Source organism: Puntigrus tetrazona, chromosome 13 (assembly GCF_018831695.1).
Source record: "Puntigrus tetrazona isolate hp1 chromosome 13, ASM1883169v1, whole genome shotgun sequence".
Taxonomy (NCBI): domain Eukaryota; kingdom Metazoa; phylum Chordata; class Actinopteri; order Cypriniformes; family Cyprinidae; genus Puntigrus; species Puntigrus tetrazona.
This window is the reverse complement of record NC_056711.1, coordinates 23,446,565-23,464,985: the sequence shown is the minus strand read 5'-3', so window position 1 is coordinate 23,464,985 and position 18,421 is coordinate 23,446,565. Positions and strand designations below refer to the sequence as shown.

General features: G+C 36.6%; 1 protein-coding gene across 2 annotated transcripts; it reads left to right on the top strand.

The window, feature by feature from the left end:
• Positions 1-134: 134 nt before the first annotated feature.
• Positions 135-17,653, top strand: sft2d1 (SFT2 domain containing 1). Of its 2 annotated transcripts, XM_043255791.1 has the most exons (9): positions 174-303; positions 733-743; positions 1,237-1,323; positions 2,839-2,924; positions 5,787-5,868; positions 6,889-6,924; positions 7,007-7,065; positions 9,839-9,868; positions 16,926-17,653. In XM_043255791.1, exons 3-9 carry the CDS (start codon positions 1,240-1,242, stop codon positions 16,963-16,965), a joined length of 417 nt encoding a protein of 138 aa, XP_043111726.1. In that variant the 5' UTR covers positions 174-303; positions 733-743; positions 1,237-1,239; the 3' UTR covers positions 16,966-17,653. The 2 variants fall into 2 exon arrangements, with proteins under 2 accessions (XP_043111725.1, XP_043111726.1); XM_043255790.1 differs by lacking the exon at positions 733-743 and having other exon boundaries at positions 135-303.
• Positions 17,654-18,421: the final 768 nt, after the last annotated feature.

Below are 18,421 nucleotides of genomic sequence, written 5' to 3'. Positions count from 1 at the left end.
CACAATGCCCGCCTTCTACATCAGGATTGGCTATCGATATTTAAAAGCTGTCTACGATTGGTCAGTTTAGGGATCTTTCATTTTAGTACGCCCAACCATTGTGCTCAGCGATAAGATGAAGGGCGGGACTTAACGCAATACGGGTGGGGAAAAGTAACGTCTGATTTGTGTCAATGCTGAACTTCGAGGAAGTGTTGAATAATTGCAACTGAGCACTGTTTCACCTGACGAGCAACGATGGACAAGTTGCGTCGTGTATTAAGTGGACGAGAGGAAAATGAAGAAGTGGGACTTACAGCGCAGGTAAGTTACACTTAGAGCGTGAGTTTATTTGCAGTGTGTCTTCGTCTGCACTTCATAGGCCCTGTAGAGTTTATGTAGTGCTGTAAATGTACAGTGGTGTTCATTTCAATTAAATTAGTTTTTAGAATAGTGCTTTGATACAGTAAAGATAGCTGATGTTAACACCATGGTGATAGAAGAATACCATGTTTATACAGTATGGTACTAAAGTGTGCTTCAAAGAATATTATGCTAGTAAGTTATGTTATTACCATCATGACAGTGTTGAATAACAACAAGTGCGATAGCATTACCATTGTACTGTGTAGTGTTGCTCTATTTTAAACCGTACTGTTATTAGATCTAGGCTGTCTTCTGTTTGTTTGCAAATAATTATGTCATAATGATATTTGTTAAAATTGCTAATTTTGCACGCTTCCTGATGGGAAGGATCATGTGAGGTAAGGTCATGACCTCCGGATGTTGTTTAGTTTCTGCAAGCCAGTCTGAAACCGGGCTTTAAACACTGTTACAGAGCTTACTTGTTTTTCTATTTAAAAAAAAACAAAGGGTTAATTGTGAGGTATCACATTTTATTTGATTCCTTTAAAGTGCACCATACTTCAAAATCATGCTTGTAAGCTCTTCCCGTGCTGTCATGGGATGTTTTTATGTATGTGCTATACAATTATTTCTCTCTAAAGTACCAACCGTCCTGTTAATCTTAACAGTTTATGGTGTGGCGCATGCATGGTCATCATGTGAAATTGTATAGGGAAAAGCAAGAACAATAGCACATTTTCTTCCTGTCTTGTTCTTCCTGTGGGTCTGTGCATATATAAAGAAATGTCAGAGGCGTTTTATGAATCAGATGGCAAGCTAAAAGCATGAATTCTTGGTCTTTGTTAGTGGAGCATTATGAACCATGTGACATCCTGTGATTCTTCTCTGTAGATCATGGACGGCACAACACTCAGTTTCAGCACACGGCTGAAGTGGTTTGTCATTTGTTTTGCAGGGGGTGTCCTGTGCTCAATACTCGTGAGTTAACTTTCCTTATTATTTCCCCATGAAGGTCTTCATCTGTCCGACAATTTGCAGCCACATACTGGCCTAGTTGATTTCTCTTACTATTTGTTGTTAAGTTACTTTTAAAGGAACAGTTCTCTCAAAAAATGTAATTCTGCCGTCATTTGCTCACCCTCAAGTACTTCCAAACCTGTATCAGTTTCTTTGTTCTTTTGAACACAAAAGATATTTTACAAACGATAAGTTTGTAACCAGGCTGTTTTGGGTCACCATTGACTTCCACGGTATTATTTTTTCCTAATATGGAGGTCAACGGTGACCTAAAACAGCCATTTTTTTAAAGCGCTAAATATTTATTATTTATAATTTATTATTATTATAAAACAAGGTTTGTAGTATCAAAATGATTGCGATGCTAGGCTTTACTGCTCACAGAAACTGTATACATTCATACAAATAAGACTGAATCGGTACACATTTTAAAATAAAATAGTACTTTCAGGCAGTTAAAATTGATAGCAAAAAATATTTTTCTTTCTTTTCTTTATACTATTCCCCTAAATCCATTTAAATTATTGATTTATTTAATTCCTTTAAAATATAAACACCACTGCAAATGTTGTCCTTTAAATACAAATATAAACCCATTACGGGAAAAAAAGAAAATTTGCCTCAATGTTCACCCAAAAAAATTATATTTACTTTTTTCACCCATATGATGTTATTTAGACTAATAGGCTAGTTTTCGCCTAAAATCTCATTCATACTTAAGTATGAAACATCAATTATTGCATGTCACCTAAGTGCTTGCCATATAACAAATATGCATGAACAGTTTGAATATATATGTATATAATCATAAATGTAAATTGAGAATTTTGAGCAGGTTAGATTTTTGTTTCCCACACATAAAAGGTTATTGATAGCAAAAGGCCATTGCTTTTTACAGTGCACCATGATCACAAATGAGAGAATTGAGTGCCTCATGACACCACCCTGTTCTTCTTTCCTTTTGCTTTCAGTTGGTGTGTGGTTTGGCCACAGCAGAGTGATAACACTTTACTGATAATGTGATTACTGACACTTACAGCGGCAAGCATAAACTATGCATGCAGATTGCTGTACGTCCTACCAGACAGTTTAAAACTATAATATCTGTGAAAATCTGAAATCAGCAAAAAAAAATATCACCATTTTCTCCACTGGCCACTGCACGGTTAAACCAATTATTTGTAATGAAAACTCTGGCTTCATTTTGCATACCTCTTTATGAATGTGATATTTTTGTTGTCACGTGCAACAACATTCATGCAGTTTATAATGTAATGAATTTCCAAACACTGTTTGGGGCCACTGTATATTTTACTCAGTGCGAAAGCTTTGTTACACCACTAGGTGGCAGGACTGCTTAATTTGTTCATCTACAAACTTTACACTTGATAATGGATTAAAATGGTTTTCTTTTAGCACTGAACGCTTGTTTTATAAAAATGTCCTAACAAGCCTTATTTACATCTTCTGACACAGGGAACCGCACTCCTCTTTTTACCCAAAGCTGGTGTTAATTTGTTTGCTGTATTCTACACCCTCGGAAATATCGCAGCAATTTCTAGGTAAGCGTAATTATGGGCATTCACGCAATGGAACGATCTCTTAAATAATCAGGTTTACGTCCAAGGACTTTTTGCGAAAAAATATTTAGCTGTTTAAATGATCAATATAGCTGATGGAAATGCCATTTATAGCTAAAAGAAAATTCTCAGGTGTCGACAAATAAATGTAGCGTCACAGAATAAGCCTATAGGCAGTTTCTTTGTTTGTGGTGTCGCTCTCATCAAAGCAACATTTCTCTGTAGTCTAGTTTAAAAGCTCGTTGAATCATATCCATACATATCTTAATTTTATGTTGGTTTAAAATGTATATGTATTAGGCCTAATTTTGTTCTGAGGATGAAAGTTGTCCAATTATTAATGTGTATCTGCGTGTGGTGCCAGTAAAATATATATAATATTATTTAATTTTTTTGTCATTTATGTATTCACATTCAGTGAGCACTCACCCAAGTGGCTACAGTTGCTCTTAAAATTGACCTGGACAGACATTTGTTCATGTCTTTGTTACATGTCAGCTGAAGGCATGATTGCATAAGGAGGCTGGCAGGATTAGTCCTCTAAAACCATGCATTTGGTGTGGTTTCATAACTTTGTGCTTTGTCAATGCACCAGCTGAGAGGATGGCAATACAACACTCTTTTTTTCAAGTTGTCAAAGTCTTGTAACATCCCTTTACAAATGTTCTCTGGCTCCCATTGACATGCATTGTCTTTTAAGTAGGGCTTAGAAGTTTGTTCTCCTCCACTTACAATGTTGTTGGGTTGCCATGTGTGGCAGAATGTTCTGTTCTCAAAAAGTGAAACGGGTCTGTCTGGTTCTCTGAAATCACCAGCAGACCGAACCGATTAACTAGTACAATATTTTAAACAGACTATTGAATGGTCTCTGCACAGTCTAGTTTTGATAATATCAGTGTTTAGTGGCTTTTATTATTGCCGACAGGAAAGATATAAAGCACTAAGAAACCAGGTCTTCTTGCGTGATGAGTAATGACTCCTAGGCACAGTTTGAGAAAGTTCATGAAGGCCAGATGATTCCATGAACATAACTTTCCCCCTTTGATTTTTTTTTTTATATAATACTACCTCAAACATTGAAGTGACAAATGAAGTGTAATGTAGCTACAATTCCAGAGAAGCTTGACATTGCGGTCACTTATTTCAAATCATGATGCAGGAACCAGGAAGAGACCCAGTTAGCAACCAGGGCAGTGAGATGGAAAAGTGACCCAGAAGAATTTCCCTGGCATTCTCCCAGACTGCACCTCTGCATATCCACAGACCTCTTTTTACTTTGAAGAACTCGGTGCTGTGAGAAATCATTAAACTGAGCCATTCAGCCACTTCAGTAAAAAGTCGAATCAAGTTTGATTAGTAACCAGACTCTGTCCTTAATCACAGACTTGTCCTGACAGAGCTACAGAGGTGAAGTCTTTAAAGTGAAGGGTCATGCTGTCTGGGTTACCTGCTTTAAATGCATAACACTGGTTGTGGGCGTGATAGCGGTTCGGAAACATGCTAGCATGACATATTAGCAGGTAGCATTAGGAAACCTCATTTTAAGGCCATGACCCAGACTGAAGAGGCGATGCAGATCATGATGTTAATTGACCATTTGTTTTCTGTATTTTTGTATTTGGTATAACATAGAATTAATTTTTTCTTTTGAGCCAATTCTTAACAGGTTTTGTGAATTCAGATTGTTTACGTCCTGGTCTTTGTTCTTGGCATTTAGCTTGAAGTAACTGTGACAGAGGACGAGCAATCAAGCGTTCCCTTTTTTTTTCAGTAGACTGTTAGACAGCGTTTGAAAATGTTAGATTATGGTCGCCTTCGATGCCTGCTCTCGTAGGAGAGAGGATGACATCATGGCTGGCTCATGCATTAATGTTTCTGTGATCTAATGAGTGTCCTGGTTAAGGTTGCTTGAGTAATGCAGGGGAGATGGGTTCAGCCCCCTGGGACCTGAGCACAGACCCTCTACTCTCCGTGAGTTTGGAGTCTGGCTGCGTCATTGCGATGCTAACTGATTTTGCTGATGTCTCACAGCGTAAATTAATAAATAAAGCTATATAGATTCAGGAATTATGCTAATTGGCGCCTCTGGTGTCTTCCTGTCACTCAAGTGAAAATCAATACAGTTTTTGTGAGCTCAGGAGATTTCACATTTTTAGCTACTATCAAGAGCTTGGCATCATATTCATGATACATTTGTGATGATTCTGCTTATGATGAAGTTAGGGAAGCTCATAATGACTTTCCTACACATCAGATGTTCCCCCATTGACAGATTGTTTTTAATAGTAATCTCTAGTTAATATTAGTCGGTTTGTCTGAGCTCTTTTTCTGTGATTCGATTTCAATTCAATTCATCGTGTCGATATAGTTTTTCCAAATCACTTTGCCATATTGCATGTGTTTTAGAATGTACAATTAAGTATAAAAAAAGTACAACTGCCTACAATTTTCACAATAACTGCATATTGTGTATATTGTTTGAGGATATAACCTGAAGCATTGAATCTCAGTTGAATCTTATTAACTTCTAAACATTCTTTCATCCCGTGAGCCTTCACATGCAAAATGATTCAATTATTAGACATACATGTGTATTAGATAAATCATAAAACGTTTTTGGTTTACATGTGAAACTGCATACAACTGTGCATATTCTTTTTCTGGGTACTTTATAGTATTGTAGTGCTTTACCTACAGTTGACATCTGTATAGGAATAGGTTTGGAGAAAATGCATAAATATCATGAACATATTTTTTTTTGAATGAATAATGACTGATTAATGCACCTAATGGGCACCTTTGATGCCTTGTGAATTGAGCTCATTCTGCGTCTCTTCTTCACAGCACCTGTTTCCTAATGGGCCCATTCAAACAGCTGAAGCGAATGTTTGAGCCCACCAGACTCATAGCTACTATTATGATGCTGGTAAGAAAGCCTCTGGCCACCACACTGCGTCAGCACTGGAGAGCTAATGAGAAAAGACATTTTGGAAAGGCGAATTTAACCTCGTGACAGAACAGTTGACTCATCCTTATTAGATATTCTTCTTATTAGATGTTCTTTTTACCTTGTTATATATTAGATAACAAAATGTCAAACCAAGTGCATTTAGGACAATAACAATTCAGAAGCATTCAGAATATATATAATAAATTGTATGAATATAAAAAAATACATTTTATATATACTGTATGTGGGTGTATTTATGTTTATATAATAAATATACACAGGGCACACTTGTATTATGCAAAAAAAAATGTCTGCAATTAATCGTTTGATAGCACTAATATATATAATGAGTATGTAAATACCTCTGCATATTTTGACATTAGATAAATGTAAGTTATTATAGTTAAACTAATTCAGAAATACTCTCTTGAGTGATATGAGACAAGGAAACTAGCATAGCTACATTGGCAACAGTTTGCCTTTGACTTTACAGATATGCAGGCTAGCAGGGCAGGAGGAACGCTTCAGCCTTTTACAGTCACAAATCTGGAGGCTCTTAAAGGGACTACGAGGCATTAAGAGATTCAAAGGACTGCTGTAGTAATCCAGAAAAATCACAGCGGCTCAGTGTCACACTTTTAGATATAATCTGTTTTTTGTCCAAATCTTTTCACACTTGCTCCAGCACAACACAACTGCAAGCTTGTTGTAACCAGACTATCAAATGATTGCTATATTTGTCTATTCAGAAATATGATGTGCACCTTTTTATGATGCTGTTTATGATTGCAGTTCTCATTCAAGATTCAAAATATGTAGTGCCTAACGCTTAAGCTATTTAATTACTCTGGATTACTCCCAACTATGAAGAGAATAAGGTGTTTGACTCGCTAATATCATAATGTTCGGAGTAATCCCTGATTGTTTATCTCACCAGCTGTTGGTAGATTCATTGTATATCATTGTTTCTTAACACGCGTATGCTTTTCCCCCCAGCTATTCCTTGTGTTGACGTTATGCGCAGTGTTTTGGGTAAGCTTTCTTAATAACAGGTTTATTGCTGATATTTAAGATGTCCATTATTCATATTTTATTTCTTTTTGTTCCCTTGCAGTGGGGCAAAAAGGGTTTGGCGATCATCTTCTGCATTTTGCAATTTTTGGCTATGACGTGGTAAGTTATAGACTGTCAGTAATCTTCAAAATATGCATATGTATTTATAATATTTGTTTCAGATAATACAAAAAATAGGTAGCCCTTTAAATAAAGTTTTCCATAATACAGAGTAATCACCTAGTAATTTAATATTAAGAGTAACAGAGTAACATAATATTAGCCATTGTACTTACATAAAACAAAATGTACTTACCATTTAAGTAATGGAACAGCTTGTACTTACAGTTTGTAATTATCTAGATGTAATAGGCAGCTACTGTTACACATATGTATAAGATCAAGTCTGTTACACAGCCTCTTATTTAACCAGAAGACGCATGTGTTGCAGACTTTGTAGCGTAATTATAAATGTAAATTCACATACTTAAAAAGTAGTAGAAGATTGTACTTAAGTGTACTTCGTGTATCTATTATATTATATAATGTTAGTGCTTGTGTATCTGTATGAGTCTTTCATGATAAATCCCTTATCCTTGAATTTAACTGCTAATGCCAAATGCTAAATCATGCTAGCAACTCCTGAGCACTGTCGGTAGAACTGTGCCCAGGGTGCCTAAAACAAACTAGCAGCATGTTCTGCTCTTCCGTGGACCCCTGCTGCATGAGCATCTACTAGTGCTGACTGATTAAACCATGCATGCAATTTGTCATCAATGTCTGGCTGCAGGTTTAGAGGCAGGTGGTTGAGTCCTTGGCAAGGTGAGAAAGTGGGCCAAAAATAGGCGCGTGATCAGAATGAGTGATGTGACTAATGAGACGAGTGATTATATAATGTAGGTAGAATATTGTAGGTGTAATTGACGGAAGATGGTGTTCATTCTGCCAAGAAACCTAACTAAGGAAAAATGTAAGCATTTTATTTTTATTTTGAAGACAATTTTTTTAATTTTTTTTATTATTGCTATTGTCGCAATGTATGAAGCCAGCTTTCTTTTGTTCATTGCGGCAAATCCTTTTGAACAAACTGTTTCTTACATTTTAAACGAAATGTTTTGTCTTTTATGGGAACTTTATACTGTTGAATTGACTGGAATTTGCAAACAAAGTTTGCAAAAAAGCAGTAAATGTGATATAAGTTTAAGGTTTAGGGATTTGAACAAACCCAAAATGATTTTAAACTTTGTATGTAATTCAGTCAGTGCTGTATTGGCCAAGAAATTAAATGATGCCTTAATTTTTTTAGTCAATTAAATGATGCCAGAAATAGCTTGTGCTATTTCTGTTCTAAGCAATCAAACGGTTTTCATCCGTTGGTTGTTAAAACCCTAGCAACCACATCCATTTCAATGTATCTTTTTTCAACCGTGAGCTTGTTCACGCTTTGACTTACATGAGGGAGCTCTTAAAGACTGCTCACTGCCCAAGAATGATGGGTAGAAAGAGACGGGCAGATGGGCAGTATTCCCGTGCCACTAAAGCAGCTAAGTGGAACTGGGCAGCAGAAATAATCTGATCCTCTAAGCGTGTCCTGACCCCTTCACTTGGCCACGAGCCGCTCACAGGTGCATAACCAGGTGCTCTGGGCTGACTTCACCGCGCTGAGGAATGTTGTGATTGTGGAGAGGTTTTTATTTACTACGTTAAACCTAAATAACTTAGACAAGTTTTTCTGGTAGGACAGATAGCCATAGGAACAGAGAGGGAACACCATGTGTGTGTTGGTATATATAAAGTGGTTTATGTGGACACAAATTTGTTTAATGAGATTGCTATTACAATTTAAAGGTTTATACGGAGACTGCTAATTTACCTGTAAATCAAAAGGCTTAAAAAACATACTTTCATATCTAAAACTGCACATAGCTTTCTATAGGTGGTAGGTTTAGGTGTAGGGTTGGTATAGGACAATAGCACATACAGTTTGTACAGTATAAAAATCATTACGCCTATGTATAGTGTGTGTGTGTGTGTGTGTGTGAGAGAGAGAGAAATGGCCGTTTGTGTGCTCCTGGCTGCCCAGTTTTTCACACGTCACTGGGCCAGATTTTATTGGCCATGTAATAGCCGTCAGTTTCACTGCGAGGACATTCTCTTCCTTCACGCTGTGACACAGACCACCACCAGTATTCCTCTGACAGTAGTCGCTCTGGCAACCACTTTAACCACATGTATAAAGAGGATACTGGGAAATCTGTAGGGAGGATTCTTTGATGTTAGACATTTCTGAGAAGCTGTCAGGGCATTAGCATTTCGTTTTAAGTCAGTTGTGTGTAACAAATCTCTAATCCGTTTTTAATCAACTGAAACATTATTTATACTTTGTATCTATCTATCCATCTATGTTTGTGTCTTAGAATGCATAAATTGTGTATTTATATAGAAATAAAATACATTTAAATCAATGTTTTTGTTTATCAGGAATGCATTCAACAGATCAAAATTATGATAGTAAATGCACACTAAGGCCATTTGTTTTACTAAATATTCATAAAATACATATTTCTGTTTCTAATATATTAACGTTCTATTCATCAAAGAACACAGAGTGTTCATTGTTATTATTTTTTTTTATAATGTTTTATTCATTATTATTTAAAACTGTATTTTTAAATAAATGTAGCACTGGTGAGCATAAAAGCCTGAACACCTGAACTCACAGGGAAGGCACATTTACTATTATGTCATTTCATTACTTTAAAAGCAAGCTGTAACTGGCATCTATGACGTACTTAAGGATTTACTCCTTTATTTTCAGATTGTTTTGTTTTTGAATCTGCTAAGCTTTTAATGGGACATTAGAAATTAACACTGTGTGTTTGTGCGTTTTTAGGTACAGCATCTCCTACATTCCATTTGCACGGTAAGTAAACAGCTACGCACCAGTGCTATTCAAAATTCATTTGATCTACTTGCGTTTTAGTAAAAGGTAGCATTTTATTATTATTTACATAACGAAACATCACTAAAAACATGATTTAATAAGCCATGTCGGTGTTGTAAAATAAGGCAGTGAGAGCCAGTTCATTCCAATGGTTTAAGCACAATGGAGTGTGCAGCGTTGCCTGGCAACTGTAAAAATTCTACAGGTAAAAAAAAAAAAAGTTTAACAGAAACAATATTTACGCTGTTTTTGTAGCCCTGCAGCTAGTTAAGCCTAGGTTGCGTGGGCTCTACCTGTCATGTGTGACACCGAAGTTAACCATGTGATGAGTCAGCCGAACTAGATTAGCTCATACACCAGCCTGTTTAAATCCCAGTTATCTTTGGTGGAAGTCAGAAGTTTGTTTCCAAATGGCAGCGCGTCAGACTGTGACACCCTCTCTCTCAGTTTATGTTTGTTGGGTGGGATTGGGTTGTGTACACACGGGGAGCTGGATTCCCTGAATGAAAACATGTTGTTATTTACTCGTGGCCTTGCGGCTGTTGGCCTTCACCATATGGCACTAATCCCCCACTGGAGCGTCGCTCTCCCGGAGCTATGCAGACGGCTGCTTGTTTTTCCACTTCAGTCATGTGCCCAGTAACGTTCTTTTATCTGATATCTTAACAAAGACTGTAAAAAGGTAAAAGGCATTTAAGCTTATCCCTAGCTTTTTTTTTTTTTTTTACTTATTGTGGCAACCTATACTCTCAAGAAAAAAAGCTGTCACTGGTAAATTTCAAAAGATTTATTTTAGGAAGCTTTTAGGTACTAATATTTTACAGAACAGTGTGCATTTACCCAACTATTTTCAAAAGGATTTCTAAATAAAAAATAAAAATGATTAAATAAATACAACAGAACTTTTTCTTGCGGCCTTACATGCAGTATTATGACAAAATGCATTATGAGGAAGAACTGCACCTGTTCTGCAGCTATATTAGAGTTAACGTTAGCATCATGCCCCATAAGACAATTATGAGGTTAATGGTACACTTTTACTCAAAACTCTCTTTAAACCACCATAGACGGTTTATAATAAGTTCCTTTTGCAGTCACATGTAGTCATTTACTGTTGTAAAATACGCTATTTATAACCCTTTTTTATGGCTATAGAAATTAGCATTTGAAATGTTACACATTCATTATGAAAAAATCCAAATTCTCACGTTACAACCACCTCCGTTCTTAAGTTGCCAGGTATACATTCAGAGTATAATGCACGTTAGTAAAAGGATCTATTTTCATTTTTATTTGTCCATGTACACATTAGGAGGCAGAGGTACATTAGAAATGTAACCAATGCAACCCATGCTCAATTTTTCTCAAGATTACATTTCCAAAATAGCCAAATTGTGCTGGAAAACCATGACCCTGGTAACACTGGCTCGCTGTACCCTTATCACACAGATAAACCTTCACTCTGCGATGACCGCAAGTAGTCACAGGGCAAACCGACAACTATTAATTTACATTTTTAAAAATGACGTGGTAACATTTTTTGATTAGTCGCATGCCGTTAATGTTGATAGCACTGGGTAATATGCAGTTAGAGATTGTTGTCAATCCTTTTTAGAATTTTTTTTTATAAGCATGTATGTCATGACTACGGATTTTGGAGTAAAATAGTTCATCCAAACCTCAAATTCTGTCATGGTTCGCTTGCTTTTTTTTTTCTGTGGAACTCAAAAAAAAAGTACCAAATTAAAAACCAATTTACCTAATAGTATTTCAACACCCTGAGATGCCAAAATGCCCGTTCACACCAAGGACGCTACATAGAAAGATAAAAATATTGTCTGTTTATTCTAAGAGCACACTTGTCTGCCTCTCTAAATTCTCGAGCTTGTGATGGCAGGATGGATTCTGATTTGAATGTCGCTGTTTTGTATTGTTCATCAGCTGGGGAAGAAAAACTTTGTATTTGGACCGTAGTGCAAGTTCAGTGGTAAGGAAAGCTGTCAGGGTATGATGATAATTTTGGGTCTGTCTATCAACAACATTCTACGAAATGTCCTGCTTTGTGTTCTATTGAATGTCACGAGAGTTGAGTGAATTACAACGGAAAGCAGCGAGAACAATAATGTGGAAAAATGAACTAAAAGACTTTCAAACCACACGAGACAATGTTTTATTCACAATAGAATATATGGAATATAATATGTTTATGGAAGGCACTATGAATGCTGAAAGGTTTATAAAGGTTCTTGGGCAACATGCGCTCCCTTCCGGATGACGTATGTTTCAGGGAAGTATTTCATTTCAGCAGGACAATGCAAAACCACATACAGCAGCTATTACTAAAGTATGGCTTGTCCAATGCTTAACTGACCTGCCTGCAGACCATTATACAGAACATTTGGTGCATCATTAAATAAGAAATGTGTCTCTTCAGCAGCTGGAAACCTATATCAGGCAGGAATGAGACCAAATTCCAATACAAAAACCTTAGAAACTCACAACTTTGATGCCCAGACATCTTCAAACTTTTTTGAAAAGAAGATGAGACGCTACACCATGGGAAACATACCCCTGTCTCAGCTATTTTAAGACCTGTAGCAAGCATCAGATTTGAAACGAGCTCATTTTGTGCATAAAATTCTCACTTTAAACATGTTATATTGTGAATAAAAGGTTGGCTCGTGATTTTAGTTTATTTGATTCAAATTGAAAAAACATCCCAACATTTCTGGAATTCGGTTTGTAGAAAATTGCAAGTGAAAATCATAAAAAGGGGTGGTGCAACACTTTAACGTAAAACATGGCCTGTGGTAACAAACTAAACTAAACAAAAGGCATCGTAAACAACTTACAACACACGAAGATTTCAAGGGGCTTTGACTGGAATGTTAAGCAGCATTGTATCTCTAAATAGAAAATAATCTTCATAACATATAGCATCTCTTGCTGAACCTGACAACCCCCTCCTTTCCTGCCAGAGGTGCTGGTGCATGTTTCTGATGGATTCTGACAGCCAGGATGCCCCATCCCCCCCAACCTTGCACCCTGCCTGCCACAGAAAACAATTCCTCCTCAGTGATTCCCTCTCTATTCCACCTGCTGCTTTATTCGACGACCAAACCCTTGACTCATCTTTCCGTTTATCTGTAGATGGTTCAGTTTTAGATGCCCTTCTCACCATTGTTTCATTGATGATTGTTTTCCTAGAAATAGCCGCACTCTTCGAGAAGCTCAATAACGCTGTTGTCGAGTGGCTAGGAATCATGGGTTAGGGCTCTTTTCATTGTGTTTTTGCTGGATTAGCATGAGCAGGTTCCACGTCATGAGCTGTTTATCCCACTGATCTCTGTTTTGAACATTGGGCTGTGCACATGTTTTTTTCATGAGCACGCTGCATATCCACAATCTAATATCGTGATGATTTTAATGCGCTTTTTATTTAGCCATTAGGATTCTTAAAGACCATGTCGTTACATTAGGTTCACCGTTTTTTTTGTGTGTGTGTGCATCAAGTATGAGAGTATTAAGATGTTTACATACTGATTTAAACCGTTCATCCACATCTTGTTTGAATCCTGTATGACTTTATTTGTTCTGTGAAGCAACAAAAAAAGGTTATTGAGTTTTAGTGTGTGTGTGTGTGTGTGTGTGTGTTTTTCACAGTACAAGTTATAGGTACAGTTTTGAAATTTATTCAATTTATTCGAAACTATTTTTAACAAATACAGTGGAGGCCAAAATTATTAGAACACTAGTATTTTCAGCAGCTGAAAACGGTTTTAAGTCCAGTATTTCTATCTTTTGCTATAGTGTAAGAAACTTTTCAGACATGAATTTCGCCATTAATTGTAATAATCCAGTGAGATTTGTTTAGCTTGTTCTGTTTCTTTATGTCATTCCAGACAGACTGGATGACAATCAGATCAGATCTGTGTGTGGAGCACTAGCTGCTGTCATACGGACACTGACAGGTTTCATCATTTAGTGTCTGTATGACACCAGGATGTAATAAAAAATGAAACGATCAAGATGAAATTGAAGAGCACGCTTTAGGCTTAAATGCTAGAGGTTGAACAAAAATATACCAAAATGCTTAGAAACTTAGAACGCTTACTATTTTTATACACTTCCCCCTTATTATCAGGGGCTCAACTGTAATTGGACAGATAAATATAATCATAAATAAAAAAAAGTAAATTTTTAATATTTAGTTGAGAATCCAGGCAATGAGTGTATTAAATCTTGAACTCAGAGACTAGGTTTGCTCATTTGAGATTTTTTACTCCAGCTGGCTTCAGTTGTTCTTTGTCTGTGGGTCTTTCTGCTTTTTAGTTTTGCGTTCAGCTCAATCGAATCGAGATCGGGAGAATGTTTCGGTCATCGCAGGGTAATCCGCTTTTTAACCTTTAAACTCCCGGGTTGCTTTTGCTATGTTTTGGGTCCTTGTCCTTTTGTAGTATAAAGCTTGAAAAATGGCTCCATTGACTAAAACATATAAATAATATATAAACGTAAAAAAAAAAATCTAATTTGCCTAATGGCCAGCCTTAATATCTACTCCTCCTCCTGTGTATTATCCCTGTGTGTAACAACAACATATTTATACCTATGGGAATAATATGCTAAAAATAATCCCTTAATATCTCTACTTTTGTATTAGCCCGAAATGTTTTTTGCTCTCTGGTCATTAAGTTCCAGCTTATTCAGCTTTTTTTTTTTTTTTGAAGGAAATCCGCCCGCTGCGCTTGATAGCCGGGGCTTCCGTTGCTCCCATATTTCATCAGAAAGCAGGGGGAGTTAATCATCATTTATTTACGTGCTGTATGCGCAGAGCTTTTAAGGCTAAACACTAAACAGTGTCCTGATCGCTCCGCTGTGTGGGTGCGTAATGCAGGAGGGATAAACAGATCTGCAGACGTTCGTCACTCTCCCTCCTTATTCTGCCGTTCATTCTCTGCTCTTTCTTTTAACCTTGACTGCTTTCACGCCTCCTCCACTTCCTGTGAATTTTGAGCATGACAAAGTCTGCATAGCAACACATTTAGAGAGGGCGACAGAGGCAGAGGCGGAGGAGAGAGGAAAAAGGGTGGAGGCTGAGGCGAGGAAGGCACTGTGACCTTGTTCTGCTGTTGCCTTGGAGACCGTGATGGTTACCTCATCTTTTAGCTCCGTATCAGGACTGTGCGACGTCGCTAAAAATATTTTTCTGTCTAATAATTTCATCTCAGTATTTATTACGCATTTGCTTGTTTTCTAGTAAGTCACTATCAACTACAAAGTTATAAATCACTATCTATAATATAATATATATATATTATATATATATATATATATATATATATATATATATATATATATATAATATGAGTAATAAGATGTGTTAGCTAGCTAATACACTTACATTTACTAACTACAAGGGTTTATTTTAAGGTGTAATTATACCTTGAGTAATATTAATTTTCTACATGTACTTACCATATGGTTAAGGTTTGGGTTAGTGTTACTTGTATGTAATTATGAATAATTAATTGTAATTATAATACTATAATACTAAATACATGTAACAAAGACACCTAAATGCCTCATGCCGTACACCTTTTTGGAGGTGACGACGACCAAGCCAATAAAATATAACAACATATATATATATATATATATATATATATATATATATATATATATATATATATATATAATATATATATATAATAATAATATAATCACAATTATGTCACATCGCTGGCAAAACAACGGGAAGACTGAGGTGGCTCATCATCATCATGTAATACAGCCTCAAATTAAAAATATGATCTTATACCCGATGTTACTGCCTGACAAAAAAACACCTATAAAATGAGCGGACTGGACAGAAACGAACGCTTGAGATGCTTGAGTTTGCACACTTCTTATCGGAAAAGGTTCAATGAAGTAGTGTCTTTTGTCGTTCTAATCGTGTGTTGTTGTGTGTGCCTTGTTGTGATTAGATGGACTAGTTACTAACTTAGTTGTAACGTTAGCTGGAATAATAATGTAGCAGTAAAATGTGTTGCCTGATGAGGCTTAAATATATACTAGCTTGAAATATATCTTCATCCTGACTAGACAGACTCTGCGGGTTTGTCCTTAATATACACTTGAGATCTGATTCACCTTATGGTAACAATAACTGTCAGATCGTCCTTCCTTTAGTGTACAGTTCAGCTGATCTGGATTTGTTTGTTAAATTCTCTGAGAGGGAAAAGCAGAGAAAAGGGAGGTAACCTTTCACTGCATGATGACATTTAGGTAAGATTTCAGACTGAGCTTTTATTTTCTCAAAGGCGAAGCAGGACACCCAGGGCTCGCTTTAAACGTATCGTCATTTCTAGCCACTGAGGGACCATAGGCAGGCTAGGGGAACTCATATTAAGTGATATTTCACGCCATAATACTTTTGTAACAGTTTTTATTAATCGCTGTTAACATTATTTAATAAAAGTACTGTTAATTGTTCAATAGTTCGTGTTGGCTAAAATGTTAAATAATATCAACAGATGCAACTTTTTATTTGAATATTTGCAAATGTTAAAATTAAGATTAATAAATGGTTTAAAATAATTTTTCATTGTTGTCTTAACTAATGCAATTAACAAATGTAAGCTTATTGTCAGGGTTTCCAGATGATGTTGAGAAAAATGACTGGCCCACAAAGTGCGTTCCAGTCATCACAATCTAAGTGCTATAGGGGGTTGGTCACGCTATGGTTTCCCGTCAAAACACAATAAAATATGCAAGAGCTCCACCCCAACTACAACAAAGAAAGAAATCGTTCAAAACAAGCCTGTTTTTTTCCCCTCAGAACAAGAAATTGAATGTTAAGTTAATAAACCACATTAACATGCAGCTATGGGTTTATTTGGGATTAAGTACGGTTTTCATAATCAGTATTTTCATTATCCATCTGTTTCTCTGGATTTTGCTGTGAGCCCCCATCCATACGTAATACTCTTTATTGAGCTGTCAGCTGTAAACATTAATGTCTTTTGTGTTTTCACAGGGATGCTGTTATTAAGTGTTTCACCTCCTGTTTGGGCTGAACTATCCAGTATTTCAGGTCTGCACAGTAAATATGGAAGAAACAAAACAAGTTTTTCTCTTTCATCTCCAAACAACACTGTCCTCCTTGACCTTAAAACATTTCCTCTTTTGTCTTAATGTAATAATTTTAAATGAACATTGTGTAATATTAAGAGTGAATGTGTAATATTTGCATTTATTACGAGCCTAATTTCTTTTTTTATCTTTAAGGCGTTTTTGTTTTCCTTTTTTTTTTGGTTTGCGTGTGGCTGATAAATGCTTAAAATATGATACACTGCCAGTAAAAAAAAAAAAAAAAAAAAGTGCCTTGTGATGTTTATGAATGAACTTATTTGCTACTGTTCAGTTTTGTACAGAAAAGGAATTGCATTTCTACCAAATATATTAACAAAAAAATGAAAGAAAAGCCTTTTCGTGCGATACCACGCACCAAACGAATAAAACGTGTTCTTTCATTGGTTTTTTGATGCTATTTGACTGTTGAACAGAGTTAATATGTCATAATCTTCTGACTTATGCGTTCAGAATAATGATGAGTATAATGCTGGTTGTTTGAGCCCAGGGCAACTCAGACAGCTGTCTCACCGCTTTCTCTGGAGATCAGATGATGGTATTCTATCCATCTATGTGCTCTTTTTTTTGTGTTTCATCTACAATGTCTCTGTTTAATAAACCTATGCCATCATACCGGTTTGTTCCTTACTTCAGAGCCTCACGTGTTCTTCACATGACCTAATAACCTGGAGCGGCTGGTCTGTTTTTAGACCGCCTGAGCAAGGAGGCTGTGGTTCCACAGATGCGGTTTCCATGACAACCGCGGGAGTACTCTGTTTTCTTGAGCATCCCTCCTCCACAGCGCACTTCTATGCACAATGCTGATCACGTGTCAGTAATTACCGTGGTGAGATTGTGGGCATAACTGTCCATAGACCCTCCGGCGTATGGCTGAGAAGATGCTTCAAAAAGCACAAAGTGAGAATATGTAGGCCGTTTCGCATCTGGCAGCACAACAGGGTTGCGAACCATCAGTTTTCAGCTCGGTTGGTTTTGATTAAGTGTTTTGACTGTAATCTCTGCGGCTGCGTTCTGACGGCGTTGTTTGTGAGAATGAAGCTTTCTTTGTGTGCTGCTTAATAGTAAGGATAAGCCTATTGATTTTTTTTTTTTCCCCTCATTTGACTGGGGCTGGAACACTTCACAGGGGCCGTTTGACTGAACAGCTGTCATTGTGAAATTACGAATTGCTGAAAAGGAGGGCGACGGATCAATAACCATGGAGGTTGCTTGTCTTTAGCATCCTCTGTGCTATGCCAAGGTCACCGAGGAAAAAATATCGGCAATCAGCAAAAAAAAAATTGTCAATTGCATCTGCTTTATAGCAATATATTGCTATTTTAAATATGTTATCCTGTTCTAATTCCTTAAAAATTAATGGTAATGCGCAGATGTGTCTGT